The following is a 17414-nucleotide window of genomic DNA, read 5'->3' as shown; positions in this document are numbered from 1 at the left end:
GGAAACTGGTTAGCTGAACTTGAGTCCTGGAGGTAAGTAGCATAGTGCATGCACTCTAAAGGAGAGGTAAAGATATTTGCTCTTTTGAAGAACTTCTGAACTGTCATATCTGTGTGCCTCTGGCAAGACGGTGATAATGTGAATGATGATGAAAGTATTTCTTTTTTGGATCATCCTGCCTTGGTGGGAGAAGGCCAGTTTGTTAAAAATAAGTTTTTTTGTGTGTGTTTATTTTTTTTTTGTCAACAAACCGGCCGTATCCCACCTAGGCAGGGTGGCCCAAAAAGAAAAACAAAAGTTTCTCTTTTTAAATTTAGTAATCTATACAAGAGAAGAGGTTACTAGCCCCTTGCCCCCAGCATTTTAGTTGCCTCTTACAACACATATGGCTTATGGAGGAAGAATTCTAGACCACTTCCCCATGGAGATAAGAGGAAATAAACAAGAACAAGAACTAGAAAGAAAATAATAGCAGAAAACCCAGAGGGGCGTGCATACATATGCTTGTACCTGTATGTGTAGTGTGACCTAAGTGTAGCAAGATGTACCTGAAATCTTGCATGTCTATAAGACAGAAAAAAGGACACCAGCAATCCTATCATCATGTAAAACAATTACGGGCTTTCGTTTTACACTCACTTGGCCGTCTCCCACTGAGGCAGGGTGGCCCAAAAAGAAAGAAAATCCCCAAAAAGAAAATACTTTCATATCATTCAACACTTTCACCTCACTGACACATAATCACTGTTTTTGCAGAGGTGCTCAGAATACAACAGTTTAGAAGCATATACATATAAAGATACACAACATATCCCTCCAAACTGCCAATATCCCAAACCCCTCCTTTAAAGTGCAGGCATTGTACTTCCCATTTCCAGGACTCAAGTCCAGCTATGTAAAAATAACCGGTTTCCCTGAATCCCTTCACAAAATATTACCCTGCTTATACTCCAACAACTCGTCAGGTCCTAAATACCATTCATCTCCATTCACTCCATTCACAGTGTATGCTTACTCATTATGAAAGTTATAATGCAAGTGAGCTTGGGTGTATCCTCCTTATGCATAATAAATCCAATGTTTGTTTCTTCCAGTTACCTCAACTCGACTCTGGGGATGAATATGTAGCAGTTGATGAATCCATTATCTCCCTTCTGATTAAACTTCATTCAAAATTAACTGGAAAACCTAACTCTTACCGTCCAAACTTTAGTGATACTTCTGATTCTAGAATAGGCGATGGACCTTTCTTTATTGCTAAATTGCTCAATAAAATAGGTCGAAATGATCCTTCTGCTAAACAAGGCATCTTAGACACTATATCATGTATTTACTGTAAACGAGAAGAAGACTCTTCTGCATCTTCTGAGGAAGAAGCAAGAGCAAGAGAGGAGAAGAGGAAACGTGCGAAAGAAAGGCAGAAGAGAGTTATGGCTGAGTTTGCAAATCGCCAGCGTCAATTTATGGAACAAAACAGGGCTGAGGCAGCAGAATTTGAAGCTAGTGGAAATGATGCAATGGAGGTGGAGGAGGAGCAGCCAGAAAGACATAAGGAGTATGACTGTGTTATTTGCAATCAATCAATCCCATCCACTCCAGAGAGACCAGTGGGGCTAGTGGTGCTACTTCAAGTAAGACGTTCATTTTTGTACAGTTGTCATGAAATTGTACATACGAAAGAGTTGCATCATTTTGCTGATGCACAGCATTAAGTATATAATACTGTAGCTCTCATATATTTATGTTTAGAATTTTGTTACTTGTAATTCATGTTAAATCTTAAAAAAAATTACTTAATGTCTGCAAGATGAAGTGACTCCTTATTGTATGCAATGATTAACATCGGCAGTAAATTTATTCTGTAGGCTTATTATACACCAATTACTACGTACACTGTAACTTTCTTTTTAGGAATATTGTGTTGAGGTACACTATTGTACAAAACTGTACGGTTATTGTGTTAATGAGATCCTTTCATATTTTTTTATCATGAGCTTCAACCACCAAATAATGGAAATGTTCACTTTCATTGTTTCAGTAGCTATCTTGCCAGTAGTGTGAAGACTTCACACTGTAAATAATCCTCTAAATGTAATATTCCCATCTATCCTTCAGAGTGCAGCTACTCTAGTTTTGTTTGTATATACAAATTGAAATGTCTGCATACTTGTAAAACAACAGTTGAAAGAATGATGGTGAATGGTCACTGCCTTAGGATAGATGGCTATTGAGGTTAAAAAAAGAAAGTGTATAATTATTTGAATTTGTCTTTACTTTTGTTCATCTGATGCACATTTGTTCTGTTGTATTTACATTTTAACCCTTGTAAGAAGGTGGCTTCAAATGCCCCGTTTAACAAGTTTATTTACTGTTTTTATGGCAGATGAAAATGAACTTCTTAATAACTGCCTCATTTGTATTAGGCGTTCTGTCGGATATTGACTACTCATTTAACTCTGCATCCCAGCTAAGAACTAATTTGTGTCTCTACTGTATTCCTTTGAAATTGTAGAGTTTGAAAATATCTAGCTCTCATAATGTCTCAGAAATTAGGTTCAGTTCATCAGTTCTTTTAGTATTTGCTCCTATTTTATGATTCAGAAAGTGAACATCTAAGAAGATCATGTCATGTGTATCTAATGAAAGGAAAGACTGTGATTTCAACCAGTCATTTGGAATTACCACCATAGAATTAATATAACTTTAAATATTTGCAGGCAACAAGTGTGCTTGGTCACAGAACCTCATCTCAAAAACCTCTAAGTGTTCCTACTTCAGATTCAGAAAGAACGAGATTAAAACAAAGAAGGTTTACCTTGGGTCAGTACATGGAAGAAAGAGCAGATACACTAAACAGACACTTTGATTATGTAAGTACAGTACCTATATCTATTTTTTTTTTTCAACAAGTCGGCCATCTCCCACCTAGGCAGGGTGACTCAAAAAGAAAGAAAAAATCCCCAAAACAAAAATACTTTCATCATCATTCAACACTTTCACCTCACTCACACATAATCACTGTTTTTGCAGAGGTGCCTAGATACAACAGTTTAGAAACATATATAAAGATATAATATAAAAAAAGTGACCTGAAATAATATAATAAACTCCCTACAGAATATAATATCAGGGCCCGAATTATATATATACCATCCTATTACACATCCCTCCAAACTGCCAATATCCCAAACCCCTCCTTTAAAGTGCAGGCACTGTATGTCCCATTTCCAGAACTCAAGCCTGGCTGTATAAAAATAACCGGTTTCCCTGAATCCCTTCACTAAATATTACCCTGCTCACACTCCAACAGCTTGTCAGGTCCCAAAAACCATTCGTCTCCATTCACTCTTATCTAACATGGTCATGCACGCTTGCTGGAAGTCCAAGTGCCTCGCCCACAAAACCTTCTTTACCTCCTCCCTCCAACCTGTTCAAGAATGACCCCTACCCCGCCTTCCTTCCCCTACAGATTTATACGCTCTCCATGTAATTCTACTTTGATCCATTCTCTCTAAATGACCAAACCACCTCAACAACCCCTCTTCAGCTCTTTGACTAATACTTTTATTAACTCTACACTTTGAATTCTCTGCATAATATTTACACTACACATTGCCCTTAGACAGGACATCTCCACCGCCTCCTCACTGCAGCATTTACAACCCAAGCTTCACACCCATATAAGAGTGTTGGTACCACTATACTTTCATACATTCCCTTCTCTGCCTCCACTACCTCAACGGACTACTCGCCTTCTTTCCCTCATCAATTCTGTGGTTAACCTCATCCTTCATAAACCCATCCGCTGACACATCAACTCCCAAATATCTGAAAACATTCACTTCTTCCATACTCCTTCTCTCCAATGTGATATCCAATTTTTCTTTATCTAAATCATTTGATACCATTATCACCTTACTCTTTTCTATGTTCACTTTCAACTTTCTACCTTTACATACCCTCCCAAACTCGTCCACTAACCTTTGCAACTTTTCTTTAGAATCACCCATAAGCACAGTATCGTCAGCAAAAAGTAACTGTGTCAATTCCCATTTTGAATTTGATTCCCCATAATTTAATCCCACCCCTCTCCCGAACACCCTAGCATTTACTTCTTTTACAACCCCATCTATAAATATATTAAACAACCATGGTGACATTACACATCCCTGTCTAAGACCTACTTTTACCGGGAAGTATTCTCCGTCTTCTACACACCCTAACCTGAGCCTCACTATCCTCATAAAAGCTCTTTACAGCATTTAGTAACTTACCACCTATTCCATATACTTGCAACATCTGCCACATTGCTCCCCTATCCACTCTATCATGTCTTTTCTAAATCCATAAATGCATTGAAAGCTTCTCTACCTTTATCTAAATACTGTTCACATATATGCTTCAATGTAAACACTTGTTCTGCACATCCCCTACCCACTCTAAAGCCTCCTTGCTCATCCACAATCCTATTCTCTGTCGTACCTCTTAATTCTTTCAATAATAACCCTACCGTACACTTTTCCTGGTATACTCTGTGAACTTATTCCTCTATAATTTTTACAGTCTCTCTTGTCCCCCTTCCCTTTATATAAAGGAACTATACATGCCAGTTGTGAGTGTGGGGGAAGTTCGTGAGGCAGTAGGTAAAATGAAAGGGGGTAAGGCAGCCGGGATTGATGGAATAAAGATAGAAATGTTAAAAGCAGGGGGGGATATAGTTTTGGAGTGGTTGGTGCAATTATTTAATAAATGTATGGAAGAAGGTAAGGTACCTAGGGATTGGCAGAGAGCATGCATAGTTCCTTTGTATAAAGGCAAAGGGGATAAAAGAGAGTGCAAAAATTATAGGGGGATAAGTCTGTTGAGTATACCTGGCAAAGTGTATGGTAGAGTTATTATTGAAAGAATTAAGAGTAAGATGGAGAATAGGATAGCAGATGAACAAGGAGGCTTTAGGAAAGGTAGGGGGTGTGTGGACCAGGTGTTTACAGTGAAACATTTAAGTGAACAGTATTTAGATAAGGCTAAAGAGGTCTTTGTGGCATTTATGGATTTGGAAAAGGCGTATGACAGGGTGGATAGGGGGGCAATGTGGCAGATGTTGCAGGTGTATGGTGTAGGAGGTAGGTTACTGAAAGCAGTGAAGAGTTTTTACGAGGATAGTGAGGCTCAAGTTAGAGTATGTAGGAAAGAGGGAAATTATTTCCCAGTAAAAGTAGGCCTTAGACAAGGATGTGTGATGTCACCGTGGTTGTTTAATATATTTATAGATGGGGTTGTAAGAGAAGTAAATGCGAGGGTCTTGGCAAGAGGCGTGGAGTTAAAAGATAAAGAATCACACATAAAGTGGGAGTTGTCACAGTTGCTCTTTGCTGATGACACTGTGCTCTTGGGAGATTCTGAAGAGAAGTTGCAGAGATTGGTGGATGAATTTGGTAGGGTGTGCAAAAGAAGAAAATTGAAAGTGAATACAGGAAAGAGTAAGGTTATGAGGATAACAAAAAGATTAGGTGATGAAAGATTGGATATCAGATTGGAGGGAGAGAGGATGGAGGAGGTGAATGTATTCAGATATTTGGGAGTGGATGTGTCAGCGGATGGGTCTATGAAAGATGAGGTGAATCATAGAATTGATGAGGGGAAAAGGGTGAGTGGTGCACTTAGGAGTCTGTGGAGACAAAGAATTTTGTCCTTGGAGGCAAAGAGGGGAATGTATGAGAGTATAGTTTTACCAACGCTCTTATATGGGTGTGAAGCATGGGTGATGAATGTTGCAGCGAGGAGAAGGCTGGAGGCAGTGATGTCATGTCTGAGAGCAATGTGTGGTGTGAATATAATGCAGAATTCGTAGTTTGGAAGTTAGGAGAGGTGCGGGATTACCAAAACTGTTGTCCAGAGGGCTGAGGAAGGGTTGTTGACGTGGTTCGGACATGTAGAGAGAATGGAGCGAAACAGAATAACTTCAAGAGTGTATCAGTCTGTAGTGGAAGGAAGGCGGGGTAGGGGTCGGCCTAGGAAAGGTTGGAGGGAGGGGGTAAAGGAGGTTTTGTGTGCGAGGGGCTTGGACTTCCAGCAGGTATGCGTGAGTGTGTTTGATAGGAGTGAATGGAGACAAATGGTTTTTAATACTTGATGTGCTGTTGGAGTGTGAGCAAAGTAACATTTATGAAGGGGTTCAGGGAAACCGGCAGGCCGGACTTGAGTCCTGGAGATGGGAAGTACAGTGCCTGCACTCTGAAGGAGGGGTGTTAATGTTGCAGTTTAAAAACTGTAGTGTAAAGCACCCTTCTGGCAAGACAGTGATGGAGTGAATGATGGTGAAAGTTTTTCTTTTTCGGGCCACCCTGCCTTGGTGGGAATCGGCCAGTGTGATAATAAAAATAATAAATACACTACATTTTCCCACATACTATAAGGCACACCTTTTTCCCACAAAAAGGCTCGGAAAATCACCCTGTACCTTGTATACTCAAGGTCAAGGGTAGGTTTTGGGTTACACTTTAGAGTAAAGTAAGAAGGTAATAAGCCCTTGAATATGATTACTGATTTACCATTGTGATACTTTTGACATAGCATGTACATGGAAAACAAATAAAAACTTGACTTCTAAAGCAAATACTGTAGCAATAATGTGTTTTAAAGGCAATGCAAGCCACACAGGTCCATAACTGTTGATATGGAGTTGCTAGTGACCAACTTAACCCAACAGTTTTTTTTTTTTTGTTCATGTGTAGAGCCCAGTAATTGAATGTATTTTGAAGGGTTAACCTTTGAGATGTTTGGAAAGTTATCCAACTTTTCCCATATATTATTTAGCATGTATGGTGCATTTTTACAGCATACACTGATATTCAAGAACATATTTTATATTTATGAGAGGGTACTATAGGAAAGTTTTTTTAAATTTGGCACCAAAATTAATTTAGAAGCATGATTTTTCAGTTACAGTAAAAATGAATACATGTTTGGCTTATTTGTTCAAGAGATCATTGTTAAAAAAGCTAAAGTGTCAAGTTCTGGCCGTAAAGCATAATATAGGGAAGGAATTAGAAGAGGGAAGCAATAGTGAATAAGTAGAATTAAAAATAGTACTCTTTTGGTAGATAGTATGATATTTGTAGTTGGTAGCAGCAGCACTAGGATTAAGAGACAAGAATCTACACTTGCTAAATAAATTTTACTCCTCCAAAAAATTTCAGAACTCTTGGCTTGTGTCTATGAATATTGGCTGGGAAGGAGGCGTGCATGTACAGACATGTGGTCATCACCTGCATCTAGATTGTCATCAGTCATACCTTCTTGCGCTACGCTCACAGAACCGCCAAAACAATCCTCTCAATGTTGATAAGTAAGCTTCCATTATAACAAAAAAAATTTAGTTTTCTTGAATAACGTGGTAGACATTGCATACTTGCTATTGTAGATTCACTATATTAATGTATTAGTTACATTAGTCCGGGAAGTACTGACATGTTTCTTGTGCATTGTATCAGCACAAGTCTTGTACATTACTTGTGCTTACATTTCATGCACATATATACACATTATCTGCATATTATGTCTGTATTATGTGTTATTAAAGTCAATAATACTTCTTCTTTTCAAATGTGAATTGAAAAAGCAAATCAGACAAGGATTATGATAATAAAAATTATGGAAAAAAAATGAAAATATTCATGTGTATTCCTAGGACTAACTTTATTAAATTGTTTCTCACTGTCCTCACATGTAGCCTCCCTCACTCTCCCTTACACTTAGCTTCCTCACTCTCCTTCACACTTATCCTCCTTATTCTCCCAGTTAGCTCTCTTTCTCTTCCTCTCACTCTCCTTTAGTTCTTTGTCTCTTCTTCACACACTTCTCCCACTTTCCTGGCACTTCCCTTCCCTTCACCCTATTCCCTTTCACTTTCCTGTTATATGAGGTGTAAGAGGTTACAAGGAAACAGTGTTCTCTATTCTGTATTTGTGATCTCCCATGTGGTTTTAATGATATCATATCCATCTGCTAAATTTGACAAAGTATCTTTAATCAAATAATTTTGTTCAGATGCCAAATTGAAATTTCAGTCTTTTAAATTTGAATTTCAAGGAATATTCCAGATTCAGAAGTTGGGAGAATTTCAAATTAAAGAATTCATAATGAAAGAAAGATTACCGAACAGCAATTTCTCTCTAAGCTACATCAAAATAAATTATATTGCCTGAAATTTCATTCAGAATATTCTTTCCTGTTTTTCAGGGGTGAATATTCGTGTCCACTTTGTCGACAGCTTGGCAATTCAGTGCTACCTATATCTCCTGAAATTGGTGACTTATCAGCTTTGGTGAAGCATCCTTCCACCTGTGATAATGATTTGGTAGAGGAGGTTGATCGACTTCTACATGACCTTACAGTTCCAGTAAGTTACTGGGTTCTACTTCACCTTGTTGCTTATTCAGGGCCTTATTGTTTTGTTATGTTATTGGCTTGAATATGACCTTACTGTTCCTGCAAGTTATTAACTAATTCAACATTACTATTCTGGTAAATTATTGGCCTTTATGTGACATTATGCTGATATTTTTCATTTCTTCAATCTCGAATCTAGTTGTCAGAACTAATATAACGAAGATGGATTATATCCTGAGCCTATCAACTGACATAACAGGACACCATAATTGAAAACTGAGGAAGAACTGCAGAGAGAAAGTTTATATTTGTAAAATATTGGAATAGTATGTAAAAAGCTGACTGACCGGAAATCTGACTGTGATTAGCAGGATGAAGCCTCTACCAATCCTTGGGCTGAATGACCCACATGGATTGAGCACTTCTTGAAATTCAGTCTCTCCTCGCTTAACGATGGAGTTCCATTCCTAGGAACACGTTGGTAAACGAATTCATCGCTAAGTGAGGAGCACACTATAATGGTAATGAGTTTGTGTCAACCATCTTTGATATTGTTTTAATGTCACCTTTGCACCATTTATAACATTTCTGGTATACTTTTAAATGTTTATACAGTAGTGTACTGTATATTGTAATGAACAGAAGAGAGGAAATCAGAACTAATATACATTATTTAGGTATGCATACTGGTCAGAGAGCCTGTCGTAAGTCCGAGTCGTCTTTAAACAAGTACTTCGCTTGGTGAGGAGAGGCTGTTCAGTTTACAATAATGCAATAATAATGCACTTAAAAGCTTTACGATAGGATAAATACTGAGAATGTTAGGCAAAAGGACTCGTGCAAATGTGACATTTTAGTGTGGCAACGTTTTGCTCTGCAGATTGAAATGTTGCCACATTAATATGTCAAATTAGTTGTATCTTTGTCCTTTACCTAACATTTTGTGAGTAATTCTGCCATTATTAGTAAATACTGAGATGGGATGCCACAAGCTTAGCTCTTTTCCTGTAACTACAAATAGGTAAACACACAGTATGTTATACCATAGTTGAAATAAGCAGTAGTTTGGTATCTAGATAAAGAAGTGTAGATAAAATGGAAGAGTTGCCACAAATAATGTTAATAATACTACTGAAACATTTTTGTGGTGGGAAATAGCTAAGGTACAAAACTTCATCTAGTGAATTGATATCTTAAAATATCCTTTTTTTGTTTTCTCTTGCAGACATTCAGTAGTTCTTTGACCAATGCCATGGCCCGAATGATGGAGGATATGACAGTAGCTACATACGCCAAGTATCGAAATGTTTCATCTAATCCTTCAACTCCGTCCCTCTTCATGTTTGTATCATCTATTTTACGAACAAACCTGGAGGTGGAGTTGGTTCAGCGTGGAGGAATCCTGGTGTATCAAGCCCAAGATGTTAAAATGGATGTCAAGCGCTCATGTCTTAGTGAGTATTTCTTGTTCTGAAAATTAGTTAGTATTTATTCTTTTTATTATGTTGGTACAGTAAAATGTGAAAAAATTTGGCACAACTATGAACAAGCAGTTGTTGGATTTCTGATTTTTCTGTATACCCAGTATTAAAATCTTAAGTGTTTGTGGTGGACAAAATTGTTTAACTTCAGCGTTATATACCTGGTATAATTTTTGTTAGGTAAAAGGACATATGCAACTAATGTGACATTTTATTGTGGCTACATTTCCAAAATAAAATGGCACATTAGTTGCACTTGTGTCATTTTACCTAATGCAGTGTCAGTAATTTTACCTGCATCATTACAATAATTTTTGTTATCATAATTTATGTGTAAAATATTGTGTTAAAAACAAAGCATTTTTTGTAGGAAACCATATTAAGCTGACAGAGAGAAATGATAAGCTGCTCCTAATTGTGAAATTACCTTTTTCTTATGCCATTTTATTGAATATAAGAAGAGGAAGTGGTGGTGGTAAGGTCACCTTGTGTATACCAGGTCATTGGATTGTAATAATTTTTGTAATAATTTTCCTAGAAAAGGATGGAGGGAAGGGGTAAGGGAGGCTTTGTGGGCGAGGGGCTTGGACTTCAAGCAAGCGTGCATGAGCATGTTAGATAGGAGTGAGTGGAGACGAATGGCTTTTGGGACCTGAAGAGCTGTTAGAGTGTGAGCTGGGTAATATCTTGTGAAGGGATTCAGGGAAACCATTAACAGGACCTGTGTCCTGGAAGTGGGAGGTACAGTGCCTGCACTTTAACCCCTTGACTGTTGCAACCCCAAATCCTGAGGTTTCCTGGTGTCGCAAAAATTAAAAAAAAAAATTTCTTTTTTTTTAACGAAATGATAGAGAATCTTTTCCCGATTGTAATGACACCAAAAGAACGAAATTTGATGGAAAACTGACGGGATTACGCTCTCGCGAAGTTAGTGACCTCGGCGATGTTTACAAATTGGCGATTTCGCCCACTTTGACCCCTGTTTTTGGCTAATTCCATTGTTCCAGTCAACCAAACTCATAGCTATATCTTTAGAACTCCATTTTTTCTATTGATTGAGTACAAGAAATTGCCCATTTACCAATTTCAACTACCCAATAACATGGTCAGAAATTTGCAATTTGGCCAATTTCACAAAAATTAAAAAATATGACAATTTCAAAATAGGGTCCAGAATGAAAAATGCAGACATTCCTGGCTCTAAAATAACATTTTCTTTGTTCATCAGTCATGCCTCCAGACCCCTCTGATATTACTCTTGCTTTCTGTTTTGAATTTTTATTCAAACAAAAAATAGAAGATTTACTGTTATGCAGACTACTACAATATTGTAATAATTGTATAAATAATGTCAACCCATTCATGAGTGCATATTAGAATGGCTAGTTGGACATTTATTGGAGAGTTACATCATTTGTTTACTTTTGAACATAGGTAAAAATCAAGCATTTCCCCTACATTGAGCTCCATTTCCAGGCTTTTTGTATAGTAAAACCACTCAAAATCACCTCTATTTCTGTAATATATTTTTCATTCTATCAAATGAGACCAAGAAAACGAGAATACAATCATAAATACTATATGAAAATAGACCACAAAGTCGGCATTTTATTAAAAAAAAAATGGTCAGTTTTTTTTTTTCTCTCATTATGCACTACATGCTGCAGGATTTTTTTATATGGTGCACACTGACCACACAGACCCATTCTCTCACATGTAGGTCTACCAGCTTTCTCCTGCTTGATTTGAAGCCGCTATAATTTATGAGTACATAGTTATACGTCAAACACGGTGGCTCGTGAGATGTATATATAGACTGAAACAGTTAAAGGATTAAAGGAGGGGCTTGGGATATTGGCTGTTTGGAGTGACATCTGAACTGTCGTATCTGAGCGCCTCTGCTAAAACAGTGATTGTGTATGAATGATGGTGAAAGTGTTGAATGATGTAAGTTTTTTCTTTCTTTTTAGGGGGGTTTTCTTCCTTTTTGGGTCACCCTGCCTCGGTGGGAAACGGCCGACGTGTTAGAAAATAATTCTAAGATAGCACTGCACACCCCCACAGCAAGTTGTATCATGCACAGTGCACACTGTGACAATAATCCACCATACGCCACTGAATTTAACTCATTATGTTGAATTAAATTGCAGGTAAGTTACTAATTGCATATCACTTATAAACTTCCTGAAATTTATTGCTTAATTTTCATTTTCTTGTTTTTTACAGTGTCCCTTCTTCACGTCCTTGGATTTCACTCTAAAATTTTGAGTGGAGGGGGTGACTCTGGAGTAGGTGGAGGATTACATTGGATCCGACAAACTTGGGCATCTATCACACAGCGACCAGTGATTGGTAGTGAAGGAGCAGTTACCCCGAGAGAGAGAGAAGTCCCTTTACTTCTGCGTGACCCAGTCACACTCCTCCTGCAGCTAATACTTCTGTTACCATCTCGGATAGACCAAGGTACAAAACCTCTAACATAGCATAATTTTTTATAGTCTTTCCATTTTTCATTCTGTATTCATGAAGATTTCTTAAAAATAATGGTGTCTTTGAATATGTTTAATCTAGCTGTCTTGTGGTAATTTACATAGTTTTAAAGCTCTTTCATAACATATTATTGTAGGATCTTCTTTAGTGTTAATTTATTGTTATTGATTTAAATAAGCTAGAAAGATATTGTTTACCCCTGGATAGATAAAGCAACCCAGGAATTAATTAGATTATAAAAATATAATAATTCTCAGTGTTGTTTTTTGCCGATGACATGAAATTAATTTCTAACACTTAACTATTTATTGCTTTTTGAAGTGTAATACATTTTATTTTGATCAGTACTGTATATATATTTTTGTGTATATTTTTTACATAATCATAAATACAGGTGCTGAACTGCCACTAATAGGAATAGGTGATATAGGTAAAAGTGAGGAATATATCACAGATAATATCTTGCATAAAGGAACACATAGCAGTTTCATAGGTGGTATTCATAAATTTTGCCTATAAATGTTAAATTTGCGTAATTTCTGGAAATAGGAGTTTGTCCACTTCCCCTAAGCTAACCAATCTTCCTTGAAAATAAAAGAATTGCTCAATGTCCTATTGCTAGTCTATTATTGTAAACAGATGATAAACTTACAAATGTCATTCCTTCCTCCAAGATGCAGAAAATGTTATAATATGGTGTTACACTTTTATTTTGCTGTATATTTTGTATTGATAATACAGTATTTTGTATAGTGTATCTATGCACACATTCGTGAAAATTTCCAGCCAAGACAGGACTCGCAGCAATGATTTCAAGTTGGAAAAATTCAGATTCAGGAAGGATATAGGAAAGCACTGGTTTGGTAATAGAGTTGTGGATGAGTGGAACAAGCTCCTGAGTACAGTTATTGAGGCTAAAATGTTGTGTAGTTTTAAAAATAGGTTAGATAAATACATGAATGGGTGTGGGTGGGTGTGAGTTGGACCTGACTAGCTTGTGCTGCTGGGTCTGGTACAGTGCTCCAGCCTTGAGTGGGGATGACCAGACTGGGTGAGTCATTGGGATAATCCAGGGGGTGGGTCATTGGTCTAATCAGGGGGGGGGGACATGGACCTGCTCTGCATGGGTCAGTAGGCCTGTTGCAGTGTTCCTTCTTTCATATGTTCTTATGTTCTTAAGTAATTTTCTTCAAACAATATTGTATTCTCCAGGTTATATAAGGTGTGTTGTGGGCAATGTGTACCGGGTGGCAGTAGTAGGTGCAGCTGTTTCCGCTCTTCGGTCACTTAATGAGAGTCAGAGGGAGCAGGCTACCACTAGTGGTCCCCTTGCTCCACTTCTGGCACTAGCTCATAACACTTTACGGGATAGCCCATTCTTTTGTGATGACCAGGTGCCACTAGCAGATCACACACAGGAGACATGGACTGTTAATGATGTTACCTGCCAGGTAAGTTTTTCACTCATAGCTCTATAACTTATTATTGGATGAGTTAATATATAGTTTATGTAAGCAACAGTGAAAGGCATTTAACTGGATACAGTAGTATTATGGAGTACTTGTAATGCTTTTTCCAATGCTGCTGCTATTGTAGATGCATCCATAGCAGATTAAAGGTAAATCTCATAATTTAAGAAGTGGGGTGAAGTATATGAGGAAAAGTACACAGGGTCACTACCTTGAAAAGAAGATTTTCCATGGGAAACAAGGCATTCAAGGATATGCTTAAACAGATATAAAAATAATTATGGGAGGAAATCTCTCTAAAACCCCTAACTACAAATGTGCAAAGATACAACAGTGAGATAATAACAAAATGGAAATACCTGAGAGCCTTTGTACGTTTACATGAATCTTCAGAGGAACTTGTATCTGAAAATGTGTTAAAACAAATGAAGATGCTGCTTAATATTTTACAGTTAGTTTATAATTATTCGTATGCTGGTAGAAATGCATCAATTATGCTTGCACTATTTTATTGTCAATATGTCAGCAGCAACACACTACTTTTTATTGATAAATAACAATCAAATTAGTTTGATTTTAATGCCAGACTTGTTTAAAATTTTGTCTCAAGATCTTTTTTATGTATATCTGACCTTGCAGATTAAATTTCTCTAGTTTATAATTATTTTAGATAATGCCTTTATAATGGATCAGAATCCAGATATTAAAGTTTATCACCTAAACTTGAGAGAGTTATACCTCTAGAAATAATCTTTATCCATTATACCTAGTTATGCTATACCTAGTGAGGACAATCATTAAAATATCATTTTAATCAGAATTTATTGTTGAGATTGAGGAAAATATAAGTAGCAGTCATTGAAGTGAGGCATATCACAGTTCTGTTTCACGACCCACAGCCATGAATGCTTTGCTTGCGTTAAGGAATAACTACCTTTGGCAGTATTGAATATTGAACATTTAAGTGTATTTTTGTAGTATTTTGTAGTATCTCAAAATCTTCAGCTGTCACCTCTTGTATTTTCAGGTTCGCGAAACTTGTCTGTTGTTTCTTAGAATAGCTGCTCTTCTAAAAGCCCATCTGATGGAAGAAAATTCACCGATGATAGTTGATCCCATAGCAGAATGTGGTGCTCTTGAGCAGTACTTGGGAGTGTGGGATATTTGCTCAGTTGTCAACTCTGCAATCATGGGTGTGTGCTCTGCATTTCTCATTGATCATTTAAATTTGGTTATCCATTTGATCATTGTGTTATACAGTACAGTCATTTACTTCATAGTATTTTTGAGTGTGTATTTTTTATTTCTAGTCTTTGCTTGAGTCTCTGGCATGATTTCTTTTTTAAATATTTGGTTTAGAAAATTTGTGTTTAGGAAGTGTAGCTAGCTTTAGTTGTGACATAAATTAGTGTGTTTAAATGTGCAAAATTCTATTATGTGTGTTTTCTCAGCATTATCAATATTTTTAATTTTTAAAGCATTTTTACACCTCTTCTTTTCATGACAGTTGAGTCATTAATTAGTTGATTTATTTTAGCTTTGCCTCAGTATATAATTTATATTCATAGGTTTGGGTCATTTCCTTTCTCATATTATTTACAGTGATTTTTCTCCTAAATTCATCAGTACAATATTCTCAGCCTTTAATTTTACATAACCCTGGCATGATTAGTCATTGTATGTAGCTCTTATCACATTCTCAAATTTTTGACACCAACTTTTCTGGCCATATGGTTTATTTATGTAAACATTACTCATGTATGACTTATGAACTCAGGATAATAACAAACAACTCACGGAGTAGACAGGATGTGAACCACTGACAAGCCAGTCCTAAAACTAGTATTAATAATGGCTTTGAAGGGACTTGACCTATTTTGGTGAGATACTCCTCTGTAAATACCTGCATTTGTGGTTATAGCAGGGCTTATGATATCCTTCCTAGTGTATGGAAATATATCTAGTTGGATGTATCTTAACCCTTAAATGGTCCAAACATATATATACGCTCACTCGCGTAGTGCCCCAAATTTTTTGAGGAAAAAAAAATCTTTTCTTTTAAAAGGAAAAAAGAGCATATGGTACCCAGGCATCCCCAATTATTTTAATATGGCGCACAGTGAGTGCACACACCCATTCTCTCATGTCTAGGTGACTCAGGCTTATTGTGGCAATGTTGAATGAATGACAAAGAAAACGTATATATACGTTTGGGGTGCTACGCGCATGAACGTATATATACATTTGGACCGTTTAAGGGTTAATATCTTGGTGTACTGGTTAGGACACTGGCCTGCTAGATGCAGGGCTGTCTTGTGCCATGGGTTCAAATCCTGTTTGTTAAATGAATTTTTCATGTATATTGTTATGTACCACCTGTTTTTATAGGATGTCAGGTATTTACAAATGTGAGTATAATTATATATGGAGTTGCCTTAATGTTATTGTTGATGGTGTTACAGGTAACATGTGTGGTACATACCATGCAAGTGAAGTATCAAGTCCAGTTGAAACTCGTCTGGGTAACCTAGCAGGTGGTGCAAGAGTGTGGTGTAGTGAAGTTGCTACGTTTGCCTCGCAGGCACAGGTGGCTGCCTCAACCCTTCTTACTACTGTTCATTTCTCTCAGCCCCGTCTCTTACGTTTACCACATTCTTACGATGCAGTTTTTCAGGTAAGTTACTTTTTTGTAATTCAAGTGTGTGTGTGTGTTTGAAGGATCTCTTAATTTTGTTACCATTTAGCCAGGGCTTCCTCCTTTTACCTTTCACTAACTCCCTCCTCCTTTCACATCTTCCTTTATCTTCGCCTTCCATTCACCACCACCACCATTACATCTTCCTTCTCATCCTCCTCCTCCTCCTCTTCCTCCTCCTCCTCCTCCTCCTCCTCTTCCTCCTCCTCCTCCTCCTCCTCCTCCTCCTCCTCCTCCTCCTTTCTCTTCCTAAGAATTTTTCTTCATAATGAGTTGCTTTTCAATAAAGATATCTTGCTCCTTCTCTTGCATATTCCCTCCTCTTTTTTGCCTCGTCCTCCATCTCATCATCGTCATCACCCCTCCCCTCCCCCCTTCCTTCCTCTTCATCTTGCTTCATTATCTTCCTCTTACTTGTACTTTATACATTGGTATGATAAGTAGAGGACAGAGCTACATTAAACCCGGGTTTCATATATTGTTTGATAAGTAAATAAAAGGAATTCGTTTTACCCTGATATTGATTCTGCATGAATGGCTGTACTTCCAACACTGTACATTCTCTTGCAGTACTACCACAGACGACAGTGTTCGCAGTGCAATGGTGTGCCGAAGAATCCAAGTGTTTGCTTGCTTTGTGGCACTATAGTGTGTTTGAGAGAGCCATGTTGTAAGCAGCAGGAGGTGTGCGAGTGTGTGCAGCATGCTATTGACTGTGGCGCTGGTACGGCCATTTTTCTTGTTGTGAATGCTTCAACGGTGATTGTGATTCGTGGTCCACGAGTCTGCCTCTGGGGCTGTATTCACCTAGACTCTTTTGGAGAAGAAGATCGTGAACTCAAGTAAGTGGAGATAAATGGTATAAAATACTGACATGATGGAAAAATA

General features: G+C 37.5%; 1 protein-coding gene across 3 annotated transcripts in view; it reads left to right on the top strand.

The window, feature by feature from the left end:
• Ubr3 (Ubr3 ubiquitin ligase) overlaps positions 1 to 17414 on the top strand; it is a 187638-nt gene that overhangs the window by 167860 nt on the left and 2364 nt on the right. For all 3 annotated transcript variants that reach the window (XM_053800052.2, XM_053800053.2, XM_053800054.2), the window contains 10 exons: positions 1095 to 1631; positions 2718 to 2870; positions 7200 to 7348; positions 8242 to 8401; positions 9617 to 9845; positions 12099 to 12335; positions 13575 to 13813; positions 14859 to 15024; positions 16294 to 16505; positions 17097 to 17368. In XM_053800052.2, the coding sequence (XP_053656027.1) occupies positions 1095 to 1631; positions 2718 to 2870; positions 7200 to 7348; positions 8242 to 8401; positions 9617 to 9845; positions 12099 to 12335; positions 13575 to 13813; positions 14859 to 15024; positions 16294 to 16505; positions 17097 to 17368 (2354 nt within the window). The remainder of the gene's footprint in view (positions 1 to 1094; positions 1632 to 2717; positions 2871 to 7199; positions 7349 to 8241; positions 8402 to 9616; positions 9846 to 12098; positions 12336 to 13574; positions 13814 to 14858; positions 15025 to 16293; positions 16506 to 17096; positions 17369 to 17414) is intronic.

The sequence above is a fragment of the Cherax quadricarinatus genome, chromosome 91 (assembly GCF_038502225.1).
Source record: "Cherax quadricarinatus isolate ZL_2023a chromosome 91, ASM3850222v1, whole genome shotgun sequence".
NCBI classification, from domain to species: domain Eukaryota; kingdom Metazoa; phylum Arthropoda; class Malacostraca; order Decapoda; family Parastacidae; genus Cherax; species Cherax quadricarinatus.
This window is presented reverse-complemented; position numbering and strand designations above follow the sequence as displayed.